Source organism: Hyposmocoma kahamanoa, unplaced genomic scaffold, assembly GCF_003589595.1.
Source record: "Hyposmocoma kahamanoa isolate Upper Pololo Valley unplaced genomic scaffold, ASM358959v1 166, whole genome shotgun sequence".
Classification (NCBI taxonomy): domain Eukaryota; kingdom Metazoa; phylum Arthropoda; class Insecta; order Lepidoptera; family Cosmopterigidae; genus Hyposmocoma; species Hyposmocoma kahamanoa.
This window is the reverse complement of record NW_020653601.1, coordinates 1,684,264-1,703,395: the sequence shown is the minus strand read 5'-3', so window position 1 is coordinate 1,703,395 and position 19,132 is coordinate 1,684,264. Positions and strand designations below refer to the sequence as shown.

General features: G+C 36.8%; 1 protein-coding gene across 1 annotated transcript in view; it reads right to left on the bottom strand.

The window, feature by feature from the left end:
* LOC113225536 (dedicator of cytokinesis protein 1) overlaps positions 1-19,132 on the bottom strand; it is a 198,497-nt gene that overhangs the window by 487 nt on the left and 178,878 nt on the right. Inside the window, exons 19-28 of the mRNA XM_026457860.1 lie at positions 15,554-15,736; positions 13,767-13,987; positions 10,377-10,615; positions 9,128-9,274; positions 8,145-8,347; positions 5,127-5,230; positions 3,774-3,945; positions 3,118-3,366; positions 2,920-3,055; positions 1,989-2,132 (exon numbers count right to left, since the gene is read on the bottom strand). Of these exons, the coding sequence (XP_026313645.1) occupies positions 1,989-2,132; positions 2,920-3,055; positions 3,118-3,366; positions 3,774-3,945; positions 5,127-5,230; positions 8,145-8,347; positions 9,128-9,274; positions 10,377-10,615; positions 13,767-13,987; positions 15,554-15,736 (1,798 nt within the window). The remainder of the gene's footprint in view (positions 1-1,988; positions 2,133-2,919; positions 3,056-3,117; positions 3,367-3,773; positions 3,946-5,126; positions 5,231-8,144; positions 8,348-9,127; positions 9,275-10,376; positions 10,616-13,766; positions 13,988-15,553; positions 15,737-19,132) is intronic.

Below are 19,132 nucleotides of genomic sequence, written 5' to 3'. Positions count from 1 at the left end.
AAACGTATCATAGTAACATTTTTGAGAAACTCACTTCTTTTTTAAATAAAAAACAAAGATCAACATAAGGATAAAAAAAATAGTACGTGGACTATTTGATAAATACGATGAACTAGTTTTATTTTGTACGTAATTTTTTTCATTTATTTTGTCAGTTTCCCCAGAATTTTCTGATTTTCTTTTCCTTTTCGAATATTTCTGAGACCAGATAGTTAGCGTTATTTTAATTGTAATCAATATTATGATGTTTTAATATCATGATATTAATTTTTTATTTAACTTTGTAACATTCACAATTCAGACATTTTTGACTTTCATCAAATTTCATCTTCTTTCACAACCCATCGATGAAACTGTCGGCAACAACTACATGACTATTTAAAATAATAAAAACTGGCAACCATGTAAATGTCATTTTACTCCGTCTTCTTACTTCTAACTTTAATCCTTTTCCTATTCGAGGTAGGCAGAAACAGTTTTATTCATTTGACTTGATCGTTATTCGAAGCTTATAGCATACATGAGATAGCAGTAACCTGTTCCCGCCTATATATCCATCTCTTCCTACCCTATATCGTGCTCTCTTTCTTGCTTTTCCTACCACCACCGCTAAGTGGGGTGGCGAGCGGTGGATAGAAGAGGCACCATTTTGATTCTCATTGGCGTCAAGATTCCCGCCGACTTCAAACGTATTAAAGATAATACTTTATACTTCGAAAATTTTGAAAAAAACGGTGAATTTACTTCGTCATGTAAGTAATACACATATTTTTAATTATATCTGAATTTTGATCGCATACATTAGTGAAACACATATTGAAGTCCATTGCCTTAAAAAAGCCAATTGCGCAATAGCCACCAATATGGAATGTCGATGATTTAGTTTGTTATTTACAAGGTTGTACATTAAATATGAATAATACCTTTCAAGTTTGTCGGCATACCGCTATGCTTTTACTTCTTTGTTCGGGTCGCCGAATACATGACTTAACCTTATTAAGCATTGATATAGACCACTGTATTCAATCAGAAAATACAATCTTTTTTTTTGGCCAATTTTTGGCTCTAAGTCTGATTCTTATGCTTATAGACAATCTGGACGGAGGTTAATTTCTAATCCTAATCATAGTAATTTAGATCGTGTTTTCTGGGTAAATCAAACAATAAATGCACTTAGCTATAATAAATAATAATAAAGGCACTTAGCTAAATGTAATAATTTGTTTGTTTCTTTTCCAGGTTATCTTAGCCAGGGGCAATGGGCGATCTAGCAACACATTAAACAATTTTTACAGGCGTGAAGTAATGCCTACTTCTGCTAAAAGAAGTGTTACCGATTTATTTGTACCAATTACATAATTAATGTCCAAAATTTTGTGACTGTGATTTCATTTTAAGTTCTCATAAATATAGACTCACATACTCACTTATATTGCTATTAAAAATTTTCCCTATTTAATAATTCCTTCTTCTGTACCTACTTAATATCAACTACACATTGGCGTCCATCGGCGTTAATCTTTTTCCTACCACCAGGCGATAACAGACACGTCTCATGTATACTATAAGCTTCGAAGTAATAATAAGAATAATACGAATAAAGTCAAATTAATAGAAGCGTTTTACCTACCAATAAAACGCATTTACTTACCTTATTCGAAGCTTGTAGATAATTTCTGCCTGGTGCATACATATTCGACACAATGAGAATCAAAATGGTGCCTCTTCTATTCACCACTCGCCACCCCACTTAGCGGTGGTGGTAGGAAAAGCAAAAAAGGGAGCACAATATAGGGTACAAAGAGATGGATATACAGGCGGGAATAAGTGATTGCTATCTCATGTAGCTTCGAATAAGGTAAGTAAATTAATAAGCGTTTTATTGGTAGGTAAAACGCTTCTACTATGTTACGATCCTGATACATATGTCGTATTTTTGACCTTTCTTTAAATTTCTTTATGACTTATAGACAATCTGTTAAACTCACCTGGTTTGTGGAAGGGTCGACTGAAGACAAATTTATTTACGTTGTTATGTTTGTAATACTCGAGTATCTGCTCGGCCACCGGCTTGCCCGACAACCGCTTCAGCTTATCACCCATTATCGGCTTTACGGCGTTTATTTGAAGATCTGATTTTATTTTGTTAGTTATGGAATGTTTGACATATTTTTTCTCTGGTGTACTACAACAGCTTAATGATGGTTGGGTCTTTTGAGATGCTATTCTATCTCTGTATTATAATTAAATTCACAAATTTAAAATCTCTATATACACTAAAAATTGTAAAATTGATTAGACTGATTGAAATTGATTAGTAAAGCATATTCCCTGGAGAATAATGATTAAGAAGCTATGGTTTGAACTTGAAAATAAATTAATTTGTATTGAATTGATATTCAATTATTTTTTGTGATATTACTCCACTAGTTTGTTCTAATTATTAATACAAAGATCGAACACGTAGAAAAAATTCTAGCAAACTGTGGCAGGCGCTATGCCAACTAAGCTACGGAACGAGCCAGCGAACTTCACGATGTGTTTGTGCACTTGTGTTTTTTTCTATGTGCTTGTTGTCCGATCTTTGTATTTAGTTTTCAACGATTTTTTAGCTGTAGCGTCATCAATAAGAAATCCATGAAGGTATTTCGTCACCCAGTTAGGTAACTTCACAGGTACCAGCTATTGAAAATATTTTCCTAAACATGCTCGGGAATGTTTGAGTTATTATCGAAAAAAATATTAGACCTAATTTAGTACAATGCGCGAATTGGGCATCTGGCGACATGCAATTCAGGCATTTTAGGTCTCTTTTAGGCACCATTAACTGACAAACAAGGTTGAATATCAAACGTAGTTGATGTAGTATGTTGACACATTGTTTCCCAAGGTTTCACATTGTCGAAACGGAAAGGATACATTGGCCATCGGACTCGGTGACGTCCTCGCCGGGCGGGTCGAGCTTGGAGAGCACCTCGGCGTCGGGCCACTCGTCCAGCAGGCGCTCCTTGAACTCCTGCAGCTGCTCGTACTCGTTGCCGCGGTACACGAAGCCCTGCGGGGGCGGAGGGTGAGGGCGGGCGGCGGGGGCGGGGCGGGGCGGGGCCAGTTACGTACGTGCGGCGTGCGCAGGTGGTCGGGGAAGCCGCGGCCGTGGTACAGCACGCGGTAGTAGCCGGGGTGCGAGCGCGGCGTGCGCAGCATGCGCGAGTACAGCTGCGCCAGCTGCGCGTGCAGCTCGGCCAGCGGCCCGTAGCCCAGCGCCTCCTCCTCGTACACGGCCACCAGCTCCTTCACGATCTCCACCGCCAGCTCCCACTGGTGCCCGCGGTTCAGCAGCTCCGCGATCTCGTTGTACAGCACCTCCTACGGGGAGGCGTTCTCTTCGCTTTATTGCGTTCTCTTTCTTCGCTCGGAGAACAAATTTCACTAAGGACCATCGTGAGCTACAATGACGTCGCGCACATGCGACTATTTTTACAGATCTAAGTCGCGTCTATTTGTTTCGGGTTCTTTAGGTCACGGCTGACTGAAATGACACGAAGCCCGTAAAGCTCGAAACGTTAGTTTCGTTGAAAAAAACCAACAACGAACATACGCGATATAGCTCCAAAAACAAAATAGTTTCATTCCAATGTGTAGCAATAGCGAAACCATAAAAAATCGACACGAAGGATTTCCAACTCAATCGGCAACTGCGCAAGACGTTGAACTGGCCATCTTTAGTGGGAAGATGAGAAGAGAGTGCGCCCCGGCTAGGAACGGTCGACAACCTTGAGGTCGCGATGCGTCTGGTGCAGCGAGTGCGGCTGCGCCGGGTGGCGCAGGCGCTGCGGCAGCGGCACGTCGGACCAGTCCAGCAGGATGGCGTGCAGGCGCAGCGACAGCCCCGCCTCGGCCCACTGGTGCGCGTCGTGGTGCATCTTGGCCAACTTGTGCACGTACCTGGAAGCGTCAGCTTCACATTCAACCCTTATGCCGATCGTATACACATCGTTACACTGAATACGTATTTTTAAGCAATGTTAAATACTTCGTATTTATATTAATATTTAATTTTAAGTAATATATTAGAATAAATAGATTTATCTTCAATTTGTAATAACTTTAAACTAGGTTGTATGTACGTAAACATGCTAAATGTAAAAGAACTCTCTTCTGTCAAAAATGCCTGTACTTTCGTGTCTTCCCTTCAACAATAAACCCGCATTACTTTTTAAGTTTTTTTTTGTTTTTAATTCCAATTAGAAAATGAATAAGTCTGAACTAAGCAACTGCAAGAAAAAGGACGTTTCTAGTCGACAGTATTTTCATGTTACACGATTAATCCAAGATTTGTAATCCGATTTCTATATTAATCGTTGGAAAGCGGCTAGGTACCTCAGTAGTAGTCCCATTTAAATTTGAAGAAACTTACTAATATTATTTCACGTCTCAGCAGTTACAAAACAAAAGGTAAATAAAAGATTCCACAAACTTCTGAGCTCGGTTTTTTATCATAAAGTTAATTAGACGCTTACTATTCGTCAGACATAACAGGTGAGATTGTGGTTGGCCATTGCGGTTGTTGGTATGTCTTAAGTTTTCATCAGAAAAAAAAACTATTATCGAATATGCACAATAAGTGTAAAAACGTTAAAGACATCGAGTATATAACCAGAAATAGAGACGAAATGTCACTTAATTTGTTTGAAAACTATTCTGCCATATCATTACTGTGACAGCTGAGCTCCGTCGTCGGGTCGTCAATTGTTTCACTTCAAATCGACCAGTTAATTTGAGCTTGGCTTTGAGCTTATAATGGACGAAAATTACATATTTAATATTTAACTACCGATGAAATTTGATTCTGTTTGTTTTGTAATTAGATGTCTTGCTGTTTTTCCCCACACCACCGAATGGAACAGCACGCCATTGTTAGAGATATTATCTTTATTACAATACATACAGAATATTTTTGGAATATACGGAGACATACACACAGGTCAGTTGTTGGCGCTGTCTATATTTCAGTGCAAACGAGAGTTGACATTTATAAGTGATGTATCACTGACGAGTTATCAGGAATGTGTGGCCCGTATTTCGTCTATATTTCTGGTTATATACTGGATGGTTAAAGGTAGTACCTAATATACATGTGCGGCCGTTCGATTTGTTCGTAGAAGTGTAGCACTCTGGTCGTTAGATGCATCCTGTGAGGTGTCGCGGACCGGAGCGCCGCAGTTCGGTACTGGAACGCGAGTAAAACAATTTAGTGAAGGACCTTTCAGAAGCTTGGCATTTACAAACTTGTCAGTGGCGAATTTTAAATATTATGAATAGTAATATTAATTTTATAGCATATCATAGTGATTTACTACCATAATGGAGCAATGAATCAAGAGAGTTGCCAATCGCAATACAAGACAGCGTAGCATTAAGTACCTTTTGGTACAGTAGATGTCGCAACGAAGTACCAAATAACTATTTTTGTAGCCAATTCATTTTCCATTAGCGCGTTGCAATTGATAAATTGCTCTAATTTCTAGTGATAACAAACAAATCGACTAGATGGCGCTTATTGCTAAGATTTTATGGATACTGCCGGCTATTCTTTTTGTTTAAGATTCTCTATCTACCTATATTAATTTGTAACTCACAATGCCATCTATTGACATTCATATTTCGACCCCTCCTACGTAAATCTAAAAGTCTAAACTTAGTCCTAACTAGCGCATCTAACACTTTACACTAAGCTTCTATAATTTTTTTTAACCTATTTTAGATTAGCAAAGGCGAATTTCATAATTTTTGTACTTGCGATTATTTAGCACTACTTTATTTTAATTTTATTATTATTATTAATATTTAAAACTAATTATGAATTATCACTTTAGAAAAATGGCACTAAAAAAGACACGATTTATTATATTTTATTCAACTTTTATTATTATTATTATTATTTTAAATTTTTCCCTTGATTATTTTGAATAACCGGTTATGTCAGAGATATTATTATTACGAACATGCATTACGCACACAACACAGAGATTTTTATTTATTGAAAATGAATACATCAAAATGGGAAATAAATACACGTAATGTAGCGCAGTGTATCATAAAGAGTCGTCCATAATTGCTGTGTTCTTACCGGCGTTTGGATGTCTACTGAAACGTGGTAGATGACGTCACGAGAGCCGTGCGATTTACGCATGCGTGGTTCAGAGACCACATGGGCTGGTATTGCGATTGGTGTAAACGTTGACTGTAATCAGACTGCTTCAGGAGGAGCTTTGCCGCTTAATAAGTTTGTGTATTTTCATTGCGAGATATAAGCGTCTTGATTGTTCTTTCTAGTTATAAAGTTTACGGTTAAATGTTTAATAGAATGATAATTAAGGCTTTTTTAATAGCTGTGTGACATATTTACACGTCCGTCTGTCATGTAGCATGTCGAAATTACCAAGTTTACAGAGGAGCGTTTTAAAGTTTTGAATACACTTAATTTTTTTAATTTAATAATAACGCACACACTCAACATGAGCACAATACGTGACTTTAGCATTTCTCAGTTTTATTCGGCAAAACTTACTTAAGAGTTGATCATCTAATAGATCATTATAAGCTATTTTTATCTAGCACCCCCGCTTTTATTCATGTACAATCTCTCTCCATCCTAAGGTTGTCTGGAAGAAATCGCTGTAAGCGATAAGACCGCCAATTGTTACCCGAGTAATGTGTTTAGTTTTGTCCTGTATACTGTAATCTGTATATTGTAATGTGGTGCTAACAATAAAGAATTTTCTATCTATCTATCTATCTATCTATAGATCATCTAACCGATATCTAGGATTTTATAATACTCTATGTTAGTTAAAAGAGCTTTGCCGAATAAAACTGAGAAATGCTAAAGTCACGAATTATGCTCATGTTAGTGAATTCAGAACTTTAAAAGGCACCCCTGCAAACTTGGCAATTTCGACATATGATACTTTACGTCTGAGGGGTCGATTTGTCAAAGTTCAGAAAATAATTTTAGTTCATGATCAGTATTTGAATAATATTGCAAGGAAAAAACTGACTTCGTATATTTCATAATAAAGAGGTAATTAATGGTATCTACGACCGTTTACATAATATAAACTACTTCTAAGCTATTAATCAAATCTAAGACAAAATTTTGGCGTTTTCCAGAGTTAGTCTGACTTATTGGTCCATTCTACCGTAACGTTCGGTCTATTTTTCGACAAGTGCAAAATCCTACCTTTACCCTGCCTATATGTTAAGGAGGCTGCTAAGTTTGTCCAGAAACATCCGTCATATTTTGAAATCGCACACAAAAGGAACCATAGGGCACTTTTAGTTCAGCATTACAACAAAAGCTTTTACGTAATGTCAATCAAGATATAGAACAGCATCCCGAATGAATTAAAAAAATTTTAGTACGTAAAATTTAAAAATGCTCCTCGTAAATAGCAGACTTTTTGACAAGAGTTCTTTGGCCATAATGACAAATTTTTTATTAGGGGTGTGACATGTTTATTAATAATTGCTTTTTTTTTTTCACATATATTAATACAATTTAATTTAAATCTGTGGCATTTAATAATATTCTACATCTTAACAGGTAGACTATAGAGCACGAACCAATGTAATATTTTAAGACCTTATTTAATTATCAATAGTTATGCAATCAATGTATTCTTATTCATAATTTTGTGTGAAATTACTCATTTGTTATAATAATTAATACAAAGATCGAATACGAAAGTGAATTCCTTCGGTTTGTTAGATTCGAATCTGTTGCTTACGGCGATAAAAGTCGAGAAAGTCCAATACAAAAGATTTCAATCAATCAATCAATACAAATCGATCAGTCGACTCGGTGTAGTAGGAGCAGTGCTCCTTGTGGAAGAGTTCGTCTAAGGAAGTGCTGCCACGTTACCTATTTTTGCCGCCAAGCAGTAATGTCAGCTATACTGTGTTCCGGTTTGGAAGGTTTTTGAATATTGAATAACAAATGAACGCGGCAGTCGCGCCGTGAATTTTTACGTCATTCGTCGTATCGCGTTTATGTGCAAGAGCCCCTGCGGCCCACGAGCTCCTTCAGGTTTAAAGTTGACGATGGCGGCACAGGGCCGTCGTCAGGCCGCGGAGGGGCCCACCTGCAGCAGCGTGTCCAGCTGGCGCGCGGCCGCGGCCACGAGCGCGAAGGCGGCGGGCCGCAGCGGCTCGGCGGCCGCGCCGCACAGCGCGCCGCACAGCGACACGAAGCGCACGCGCCACTCGGCGTCGCCGCAGCCGCGCTCCGCCAGCACGTCGATCTTGTCGATCAGCTCGCTCTCCAGCTCCTTCAGCTGGCCCGCGCCTGCCGACCGCCCAGCGCGCCATGTACTAGCGGCTACTGGTTTCATCGCGCTTATTCAACACAATCACATTTCTTCCGTAGGTCATGCAACTCCAACTAAAATGTTGTAGACAGCAAACACGCGTACGGCCATGCAGGATTGTAAAGTATTTAAGCAGCGTGTGGCCGAATCGCAATTCTGTTTAGATAACATTTTCAGTGAATGTTTTCATTTTGAACTTAAGTAACCTCCTTGCTTGAGCTTGAACCTGACCTACGGAAGTATGTCGTGCTACAAATATGACAAATCTCCTTACCGACTTTGTAATGGAAAAAAACGCCCGTGGGTTTTATTTGGGGCATTTTAGTCAAGTTAACGACAATGCAATCGTACCATTTACAAGCAAGTGTGATGAAAAATATATTATCAAAGTAAATTATTTTTAAAACCGTTGTGTAATTAGATCAGCGTTGTTGCCGTGAAATTAAACAGAACATAGTGCAGCGTTATTATTAGCAATATTGTGTCCATCTGTAATTACCATATTCGGGTTCGATTTATTTCTTTCGTGAGTTTGAGTGTAATTTACAGTTGTCTACGTGTGTGTATCCGTGGCATCCGCGATACAGAGAAACCACACACTCGTGTGTGTGTGCGTTATTAATTAAAATTGTAGAACATTGGAACCATCTCCTTTTCGAATTTAATACACCTGAATACACTCTTTGATTGTAATTGTGATTCACACTATAAGAAACTGTTAGTGGTCGATTCACCCTCGCCCCCGCCGCCCCACTTGCCTCCGTCTAAGGCGCTCGTGTTGAACTCCGTCTGCATCATGTCGAAGAACAGCGGGATGGTGGTGTTGCGCACCTCCTCGTCGGGAAGGAAGCTCACCTCCAGGAAGGGCCCCACCAGACACGGAATAAACGATCGTTTGTGCTCGTCTGAAAAACATCATAGAAACAACTCCTGTACCTTTCTATTGATTTTCAAACGATTTCTAAAAAAGAACTTTATGTAATTATTGAGTTCCTAGGTTTCCACGATTTTCGGACTGATCTGATGACCCGGTGACCGAGCTCGATACGTTAGTTTATTTGAAAAAACAACTATATTTTAGATTTGAAAAAATAGTTTCATTTTATGTAAATATTTTACTTGAAAATAGAACCTCTCTGGCATACGTGACATGCCCTTGACGAGCGTTTTGTTCCTGCTTCGAGCAAAAAATTACATAAAATTACAAAAATTCTATTGCGTTCGTAACACTACCGTCCTTTTCATAATTAACGTAATCGACATTTTTAGCGAAATCAAGTTAACATATCTGGGATCAGCGATTCGTGATCTATAACCCCTTATAAGCATTTTTACATCTTATTTAGTTCAGTCTCATTGCTAAGAAAACCGTAATTGACATTTGTATCGATTCAAGTGCGATACAGAAGCGCGCAAAAAGCGCGTTCGATACCCGTCTGTATCGCGTTTTACGAGTGTTTGAATCGATTCAAACCCGCGCAAACGTCGCATTGTAAGCAAGAAGTACTCCACTGTAAGTGTAATCTACTAAGAATTTCATGTAGGTGCGTCATTTAAAAAATTGAAATTAACAAACGAAACTAAAATTAAATAAAATTAATAAAAAGCTATCTCTTATCAAAATGCGCGATACATACGCACGACTACAGCGCGTCTGCGGCGCGTATACGCGCAGACGGCGCCACTGAATTTGTGAACGTGTGCAAAGGTTTACTCAATGCGACTGCATCGCGTTAACGCGTGTCATCTGCGCAAACGTCTCGTCGTCGTGTATAAAATACGTCTTGTGCGTTGCCTCTTACATACCAATATCTCGAAAGTTATCAAAATGCAAACGCGTTGTTTGTGAAAGGGGGCCACAACAGAAAAGAGGAATTGTATCGAAATAGTCATTAGGAGTTTTTAAAAATTATTTTAAATAAAAAAAAGACTATAAGAACAAAGATCAACCACGCATCATTCGACAATGCAAACACGTTATTTTTGTCCTTAATATAGGGTAATTACCCAAGCTAAACCACATATCGGCCAACGCAGCAGCAGCAGTCTGTCTGATGTCTCCGTACAAAGCGGTCACTCTCTGTTTTCTCGCAGCTGGCAGAGTCTCGAGTTGCAGCGTTGGTGACGTGGCCAATGCAGTGATAGCTCCGAACCACTCTCGACACATCAAATGGATTGTCGCCAGAGCCTCTGTGCTTGTGTCATCGATAGCGCGCAGACGATCGCGGATTGTTGTACCTAGTAATCTGGGAAATATAGAACATTATTGCAGAAGCCGGGGAGTAAGGTATTGCCGGACGAGTATGAGTTACAAGACCGGTGCAAAGACCTTGTATTACAAGACAGGCAATCCTCCTTCCCGCCGACGTACATATGGTGCTTTTCTAAAACAATGCGAGGAAATGACTAAGCAAGTAAGCAGAAAGTAAAACAAGTTTAAGTTTTTATTGAATGTTAGGATATTTGTTATAATTATTAAAGAAAGATCGAACATTTAAAAAAAATCACTTCAAAAAAGAACAAATGTTCACGGCAAAAAAGGCCTTAAAAACCAAAACAAACATCTGCAATAAACACATGGAAAAATTCGTCGGGTCCGTTGGTTCGTTCCGTGGCTTAGTTGACATAGCGTCTGGCTCGGTTCGCTGGAAGACTTTGGTTCGAATCCAAGCGGATCGAAGTGATTTTTTTAAGTGTTCTTTCTTTCATCTTTGTTCATGGTACCACGATTTCGTTTAAACAAGGTAAACGACTTTTCTATGGGGAACTGTATACGTTTTTACAATAACATTCCGGAGCATATATTAAGATTATCATTTCCTAAGTTTAAAAACTACATTAAAAATATTTTGGTTGAAAAGTCACATTACAAAATTGAAGACTATGTGTTAGATAAAGATGTATGGAAAGGCGCCATGGCTCTAGATTCTACACAAATTTGCTTCAAAGTGTATTCCATAGCTTTTAAGTTTATTTGAAAAGCGCAAACTCTAGAGTTTCTTGCTCGTTCTTCTCAGGGAAGTCAGCGTAGTGAACGAGCAGTAGCTTAAATATGACGTCTCCAAGTGTAAATTTATTTTACCAATGAGAATACAAATTTTAAATTATGCGGAGTATACTACATTTCACTACTATATTTTCATTTCACTCTCCTCACTAGAACAAATTTTCTCAAGGACATAAAAAACACAAGAAACTAAAAATAACAGTTCAAAGTACTTTTGTCGCCATTTTTTTAAATATGTGGTGCAGGTAGGTATATCCGTGCACCACAATTAAACGCAAAACAAGTAACACCGTAGACTTGAACTTGATGAATTTAATTATCGCAATTACGAACACTGATGCTAGTGAGCAGTTTTATTTAGTCTGCTTACACATAGCTCTTTGTTAGTAGCATCGACACCCGTCGTCAATGGGTGTCTTCAATGTTGTTGTGTTGAGCTTCAAAGTTAACTTGAGCTTCGCTATAATGGCATGGAAATTTGATCTTGTTTGTTTTGTAATTAGATGTTTTGCTGTTTTTCTTCACACCACCGAATGGAACAGCACACCATTGTTAGAGATATTATCTTTATTACAATAAATACAGAATATTTTTGGAATATACGGAGACGTACACACTGGTCAATTGTTGGCGTGTTTTTATTTCAGTGCAAACGAGAGCTGATATTTATAAGTGATGTATCACTGATTAGTCACCAGGAATGTATGGCCCTTATTACGTCTCTATTTCTGGTTATATACTCGTTTAATTTATTATTAGTTATGATTAGTTAGTAGCAAGGGCCAAGAACTCGAGAGTACTGATAATCGGGACACAAGGCAGCGTAGTCGGACATTTAGTACCTACTGGTACACCAGATGTCGTAACGAGTACCAAATAGCTATTCTTGTAACAATTTGTTTCTTTTTTGTAATATCAAGTGACGGGACGAACAAGTCGTGCACCTGATTGCAAGCTACACGCCTGTCCATAACACTTGCAGTGCCACTCGGAGCTTTAAATCGCAAAGATCTGAGGGGCACTGCCACTGCGCCCGTCATCCTGAAAGGTTGTGTTGTGTACGTTATGTTGAGTGTGTAAGTAAGTTGACAAGTATAATGTGCCTGTAATTTTACATAGACGAGCTGTAATATACCAAAGCTACTCTAATTTCTAGTGATAACAAACAAATCAACTAGATCGCGCTGATGCACAGATTTTTATGGATATTGCTGGAAATGCTCCTATTTCTTTTTTTTTCTTTTTTTTTGCTAATGTGCTAGTATGCTAATGCTAAAGTGTTGACTCAATTAAGGGTTGCCACCATATGCAACAGTCAAACACAAATTATTTATACACATAATATGCACAGTTATTCACACTTTTAATTTATATAACATGTAGCACAATATATGCATTTTAAATACCAAATATACAAAGATATGATTTTTTTATGATTAGCGCCATCTACCTATATTAGGAAGCGTTGATTTATAAATTAGTTTGTAACACACAATGCCATCTATCGACACGCACATTTGTCAAAGTTCAGAAAATAATGTTAGTTCATAATCAATATTTATTCAAATTACAAGGAAATTACAAGGAAAAAACTGACTTCTTATACATATTTAATATTAAAGAGGACTTAAATGATATCCACGGTCATTTACATAAACTACTTTCAGGATATTGATCAATATCATCTAGATATAAAACGGAATTTCGACCTTTTTAACCGACTTCAAAAAAGAAGGTTCCCAATTCGACTGTATTTTTTAACCGACTTCAAAAATGGGAGGAGGTTCGCAATTCGAGTGTGTTTTTTTTGTATGTATGGTTACGCGATAACTCCATTAATCGTGAACCAATTTTGATTATTCTTTTTCATTGGAAAGAGGGTACCTCAGTATTGGTCCCATTTAAATTTGAAGAAAATTTTCCACCTCTGAGGGTGGCAAACTAGGGGTTGAATCCGGTTTCGCGCACTTTCCGTTAACAGCTTGCAATAAAACTAAGCAAATAGATTGAAGAGAGAAGAAATTCCACGAACTTTTAAGGTTGGTTTCTTTTATAAAAAAAGTTAGAATCCTGAGTTACGATCAGTTACGATATGAAGTATTACCGCTAAATAAAATCCAACTCCGATTTTACTTCGCTTTTATTCGCATTTATTAAATTCACTATTATTATCTAATTTCACTATCTAATCTTACTATCTGATCAAGACTGGGCTGCTCCTCAGCACGGGTCTTTTATAACTTTCTTTGAGGTGGTAGTGTGAAGTTAGGTGCGAGAATCATAGAGGGATCCATAGTAGTACTAAAATAGTCAATAGAAGAACTAAATAGGCGAAGCGTAACAGAAGACTAGCAATTCTCTTGAATTATTGGTCGATGGTGTAAACTCACCTAAGAGCGTGTAACATAACATAGTGTTGCAAATGCAGCATGTCAGCCCAATGCGCTCTGAACACGGGCCGTTGCAGCAGGGCTAATATGAGCGCCAAAGCGTCTGAGACCAGTGACCCCGCGCCAGCGTACGTCTCGGTTTCTAACGCTTTGACTACGGCCGTGTACTGCTCTTCTGACATCTGACGGACCATATCCAGAAGGACGCAGATTAGGCGTCTCTGAAAACACAGAAAAAGTGATCGTTTAACATCATCAACCCATTGTACTTCCCACAACTGGGTGGGCATGATCTCTGGCAGTACCACTCAGAACTTTAAGCCTTAAAACCTGATTTTCAGCTATTGGCAAAAACTTTTATTTATACATAATATCAAGTGACGGGACGAACAAGATCGTGCGCCTGATGATGAACTATACGCCTGTTCATAACAGTTGCAGTGCTACTCAGACCTTTAAATCGCAAAGATCGGAGGCACTATCACTGCGCCCGTCACCCTGAGACATAAGTTGACAAGTGGCATGTGCCTGTAATTTTGACCTAGTACTTATTTATCACATGTAACAGTGTATATAATTATATATACACTGTTACATGTGTCACAGGTGAGCTTATAAACTCCCGACTTCTTACCACTTTCCACTCTTTCCTTGCCATTGCAATGTCTAGAGCGCAAAGTGTTATTTGTCTTAAAAGCAACAATTATATTATTTGATTTCAAAATTTTACAAATCTTTTCTGACAAACAACGCTTCAGCAATCAACAACCCCTGATGATGCCTCGTGGAGAGGGTTGCGGTTGTGTTATTTATTTTATTAATTAAATGGAGGGTGGGATATTAACTGCATGAAAAAAATGTTCAACACAAGCGCAGCTTTTTTACATGATGTAACCTTCACTGGGTTCGCGGAGTAGCAAATTAATTTCCATTTTTATAAACATGGACTTCCGCAAAGTAGCGCCTGGCTCTTTTAATCACTAGTAATGCTCACATTACTGCTTGGCGGCAGAAATAGGTAAAGTGGCAGTAGTTCCCTGGACGCACTCTTTCACAAGGTGCTCTACTGCTCCAAATAAATTACTGTCGTACTTTGTGGTTTTTCAGTAACTCCCAATGAACGCTCAGAACTTATTATAGGTAGGCACTATAGTGAGAAACAATCCCTACAAGTGGTGAAACGATGTATTTGTTATATACATACATACAGCACCACCCCCTAGATTAACGCTTTACCGCGGGAGTTTCAAATTCGCTGCATCTAAGTGTTGGAATGATTTGCCTCCTCCAGTACGAAACTCAGTCATCTTGTACTTTTAAAAGAAAGTGCAAGCTTTGGTTACTTTCGAGGCAAAGGTCAGAAAGTAATTGGATGTAGTTTGTAATTATATTTTTACGTGTGGGTGCTGTTCATCTCTACCTAAACCCCAAATTTGAGTATTTTTAGGTGGAATATTTTATCTATCTCAGGTACTATAAGGACAATAGATTTATTATAACTTTAAGTGAGTATATATATTATATATATTTATTATTTTGTGATATCTTTTGGAGCCACTCGAGACACGTCAGACAAATACTATGATTAAAATGTAGCGAGTTTCAAAAAGGTAGGGTCTGAAAAACAGCTTAAGCTGAGACTCTATCCTTTTTATCTACACAGTATCTATAAGTGATGTTATTTACGACTAAATTGTTTTGTAAATGTAGATAAATAAAGTTCTTTATTATTATTATTATATTAGTTATTTAATATTGTTATATTATTATAGGAGTTATGTTCTCACCAGTACAGGGTCGTCAGCGAAACCCGCATCGGTCTTCATTTCCCGCAACATAGTGGCTGTGGTCTTGAGGACTGTGGGCAACAACCTCCTAGCCAACTCGCCTATGTCCGCTTCCACGGGCCCCACGTCGTCTCTTGTAAGCAAGGACACTACCTCACCGAGAGTTTCTACGCATAGCTCCAACTAGAATGTTAAATTTTGTTAATTAAATTTAACAACGAAGTGACTTTGTTTTGAAATGTGCAAATACTAATTTAGAAGAGTGCAGTAGAAAGATGACAATTGTTTATGCACTTCAAGTATGTTAATGGATATAAGAATTACTTAAAGAGAGATTTTTTTTTAACGTAATTAATAAAAAGTAGTGGTAGAATTTTCTACATTAAAAAGCTTAAACGTATCGATACTCCGAGGAAGAAAGGGCGTAAAGGCCAACATACGAAGTTGAGAAAGAAATGGAAAATAAGAAATGAAACTATGTTTTCGGTTCTAAATCGCGTATATTTGTATTTTTAAATATACCAACGTTTCGGACCCTTTACAGGTCCCGTGGTCACGGTTGACTGTCAAATACACGCGATTTAAATCCGAAAAATATTGTTTCAATTCCTATGTGTAACAATCGCGAAAGCCTAAGAACTCGAAATGAAAAATAAATAAACCTCTATTATGTTGAACTAAAGAAGTCATTGAACTTACTTACCAACATCCCGCTATCTCTAAACTTATCAAATAAATTTCAAAAATTACCTAACTATTTCATAATAACATAATAAAGTCCAAATTGGTCTGTGGTTTAAATTGTTTACAATATTATAATACTAATAAATTTATGTTACTACATAAATTTAGTACTATCAAATTTTTGCGTATGGTATCTTGTTGTAAACGTAGCGCAAATATAATTTTTCTTTCTGTTTGGCCCCATGATTGACTGAATACCTTATGGAATTAAGTCCACTATTAGAACTTATGTTGGCTATTGAAAAAAATATGATGAAAGAAAAAGGAAGCTATTATTAATTAACCTTATTTACATTGCAATTGCCCCCTTTTCATATTTTATAAACAACGCTGCACATCATAAGACATAACTTAAGATATGATAACATTAATTATATCAATTCAGATTGCGATTATTAACCTTTGTTTTTTTGAAATTTTTATACGCACATTTGTTGTTAAAAAAGTTGACTAACTTAAAAAAGTAATTTTTTGTCGAACAACAAAACTTCAGCAGACAGATTCAAAAGAGCATGATAAAATTGGCTTCTACGCACTTTCTACAGGCATCGGACTATGTTAAAATTTGCACATAAGCAACGCTTAAAAATAACATTCTTCTTTACAACAACGCTAAAGACATTCATAAAAAGCTTCAACGGTTCACACTGACCTTATGCACAGGAACTTGGCTGCATAGAATTAAATCATAATCTATTAGTGTTTGAAAACGATGACAAAAGTGCATTAAAATAAAATTTAGGTAAGGTAAGGTACGTGACGAAATGTAGATCAAATTTCTTATCAAACTCGACAACTATAAGCAAGGCTTTCTACAAAGTAGATCGAATTGATCGAGTGGCTTGTACACTGGTTTTCACCGGCCGGGTCAATATGGAAAAACTAACTTTCCTATATTGCCTGGAGACTGGGTATTTGTGGTACTGTCGCTGTTTCCGATTTGCATAACACAAGCGCTTTAGTTACTTACTTTAGGATCCAAGCAACGTATGCGATGTTGTTTAATATTTATTTGTCTATTTCGAAATTATAATGAAATGTCAGATTTCAAAATTAATTATACTCACAAAACTTTGTTAACAAGTTTACCAGTTCTCAACGTTACTAGTATTAACACGGAAATATATTACGTTTGCCAAGTTTGTAAAACAAAAAACCAACAAAAATAAAGTTTTCTTCTTAGATGGTACCTGTACACTGCTAGAAAAGTATCACAAGAAATTTCAAAATGTTTACTTTACGCTTTGACAATAGATGTATTCATGTAATAAACAAATGATGCCCGTTATTATTTTACGTTATTGTTCTAGCGAGTTTGTTATGTAATGTGTTATTTCATCATATTTGCTCGTAAACAATGTAATGTCATGAAATCAAAATCGGCCATAATGTCTCGCTCTAAGGCGGTAATGGTTTTTTTTAATTGTACTGTTTTTAAAATTTAATTGTTTTTTATGTCAAGATTAAGCAAAAAGTTTTTATGCTTGAAGTATAGAAAAAAAAAACCAACATTTGCACTTTAAATTTAAATTATTTTTATAGATTCAAATTCTGCAGAATTTTTAGTGCCTGGAAATTATTTATTTTATACCTAATATATCTTGGCTGTATGCGTTTTTACCTTTTCGTTTACAACGTTTTAGTTTAAGTTGTATTATCTATGGAAGAATTGCTGGCCAACTGTTTATAATAAAAAAAACGAAAAGTGGCGGGCTTTTGAAGTTACAAGTACAGTTTTTACAAAGATTAATTTTATTATAGGTAAGTATAATGATGAAAATACGAAGAAATAATGAAGAAGAAAGTTAGCACTATATTCCTTATTTTAAACCAAATCACGAAAGAGTTTATCCTGAAAATTTCAATAATTACGAATTCAAAGTTTTTGTTCAAAGTGACAATAATGTGATATAAGTGAAAGTGAAAACATAAATATTGACTCCCGCCGCTTAAAACACTATTTAGAAAACCCAAACAAGGGAACTAAGTTATTTAAGAGACAATGAAAACATAATGTTGTAGAAGTGGTTCTATGGAATGGAAAATATTCAATGAGAATCCCGATAATTAAACGAAGACATGGCTCAAAGGACTTGTATCCGAGCCAAAACTTGTTGTTATGTTGAGTGTGTGCGTTATTATTATTATTATTATAAAACTCTTAATAATAAAAAAACAGAACGCCCGCCAATTGTAAAATCCGTGTTGTGTTGTGAAGCGATATTTATTCATACCAGAAATAAATTATCATTGTATCTTTTTCCTCGCAAATGTGATGAAAAACTTTGTATGTAGCACGGGAGTTAAAAAATTATATATCTCGAGTAATTTAAAGACTTCTAATAGACTCTCGTTAGCTATTTCCTATTTGCCGCTATTAATACACTATGTACTAATATTCGTGAGTTAACTTTGTTCATCGATTTTGTGGATTTATTTTTTCCTATTATACAAAATGTTCTTAATTTGGTATTATGTGTATACTGACGACCAAGAGATCAAATTATGTACTTTAGACTAAATCCAACAAGCTGTGGAGTAAATTCTAATTGGAGATTAAATCCTATAAGCTATGGAGTAAAAATCCTGAACGGTTTGAAGTACATACTAACTACATAAATGCATTCTAAACAAAGGTAAATAATGTAAATTTTGACGTAAATCCTACAAGCTTCAGAATAAATCCTAGATGTTTCATAGCAAAACCTACATGCTATATAGTAAATTAAATTAGAGGTATTGTGAGGTGAAAGATCCAAGGGTATGCTAGTGTTGCGAAGGTCAGAAATATATGTACATATAGCTTTCAAAGGTAGAGTTAATATTTAGCAACAT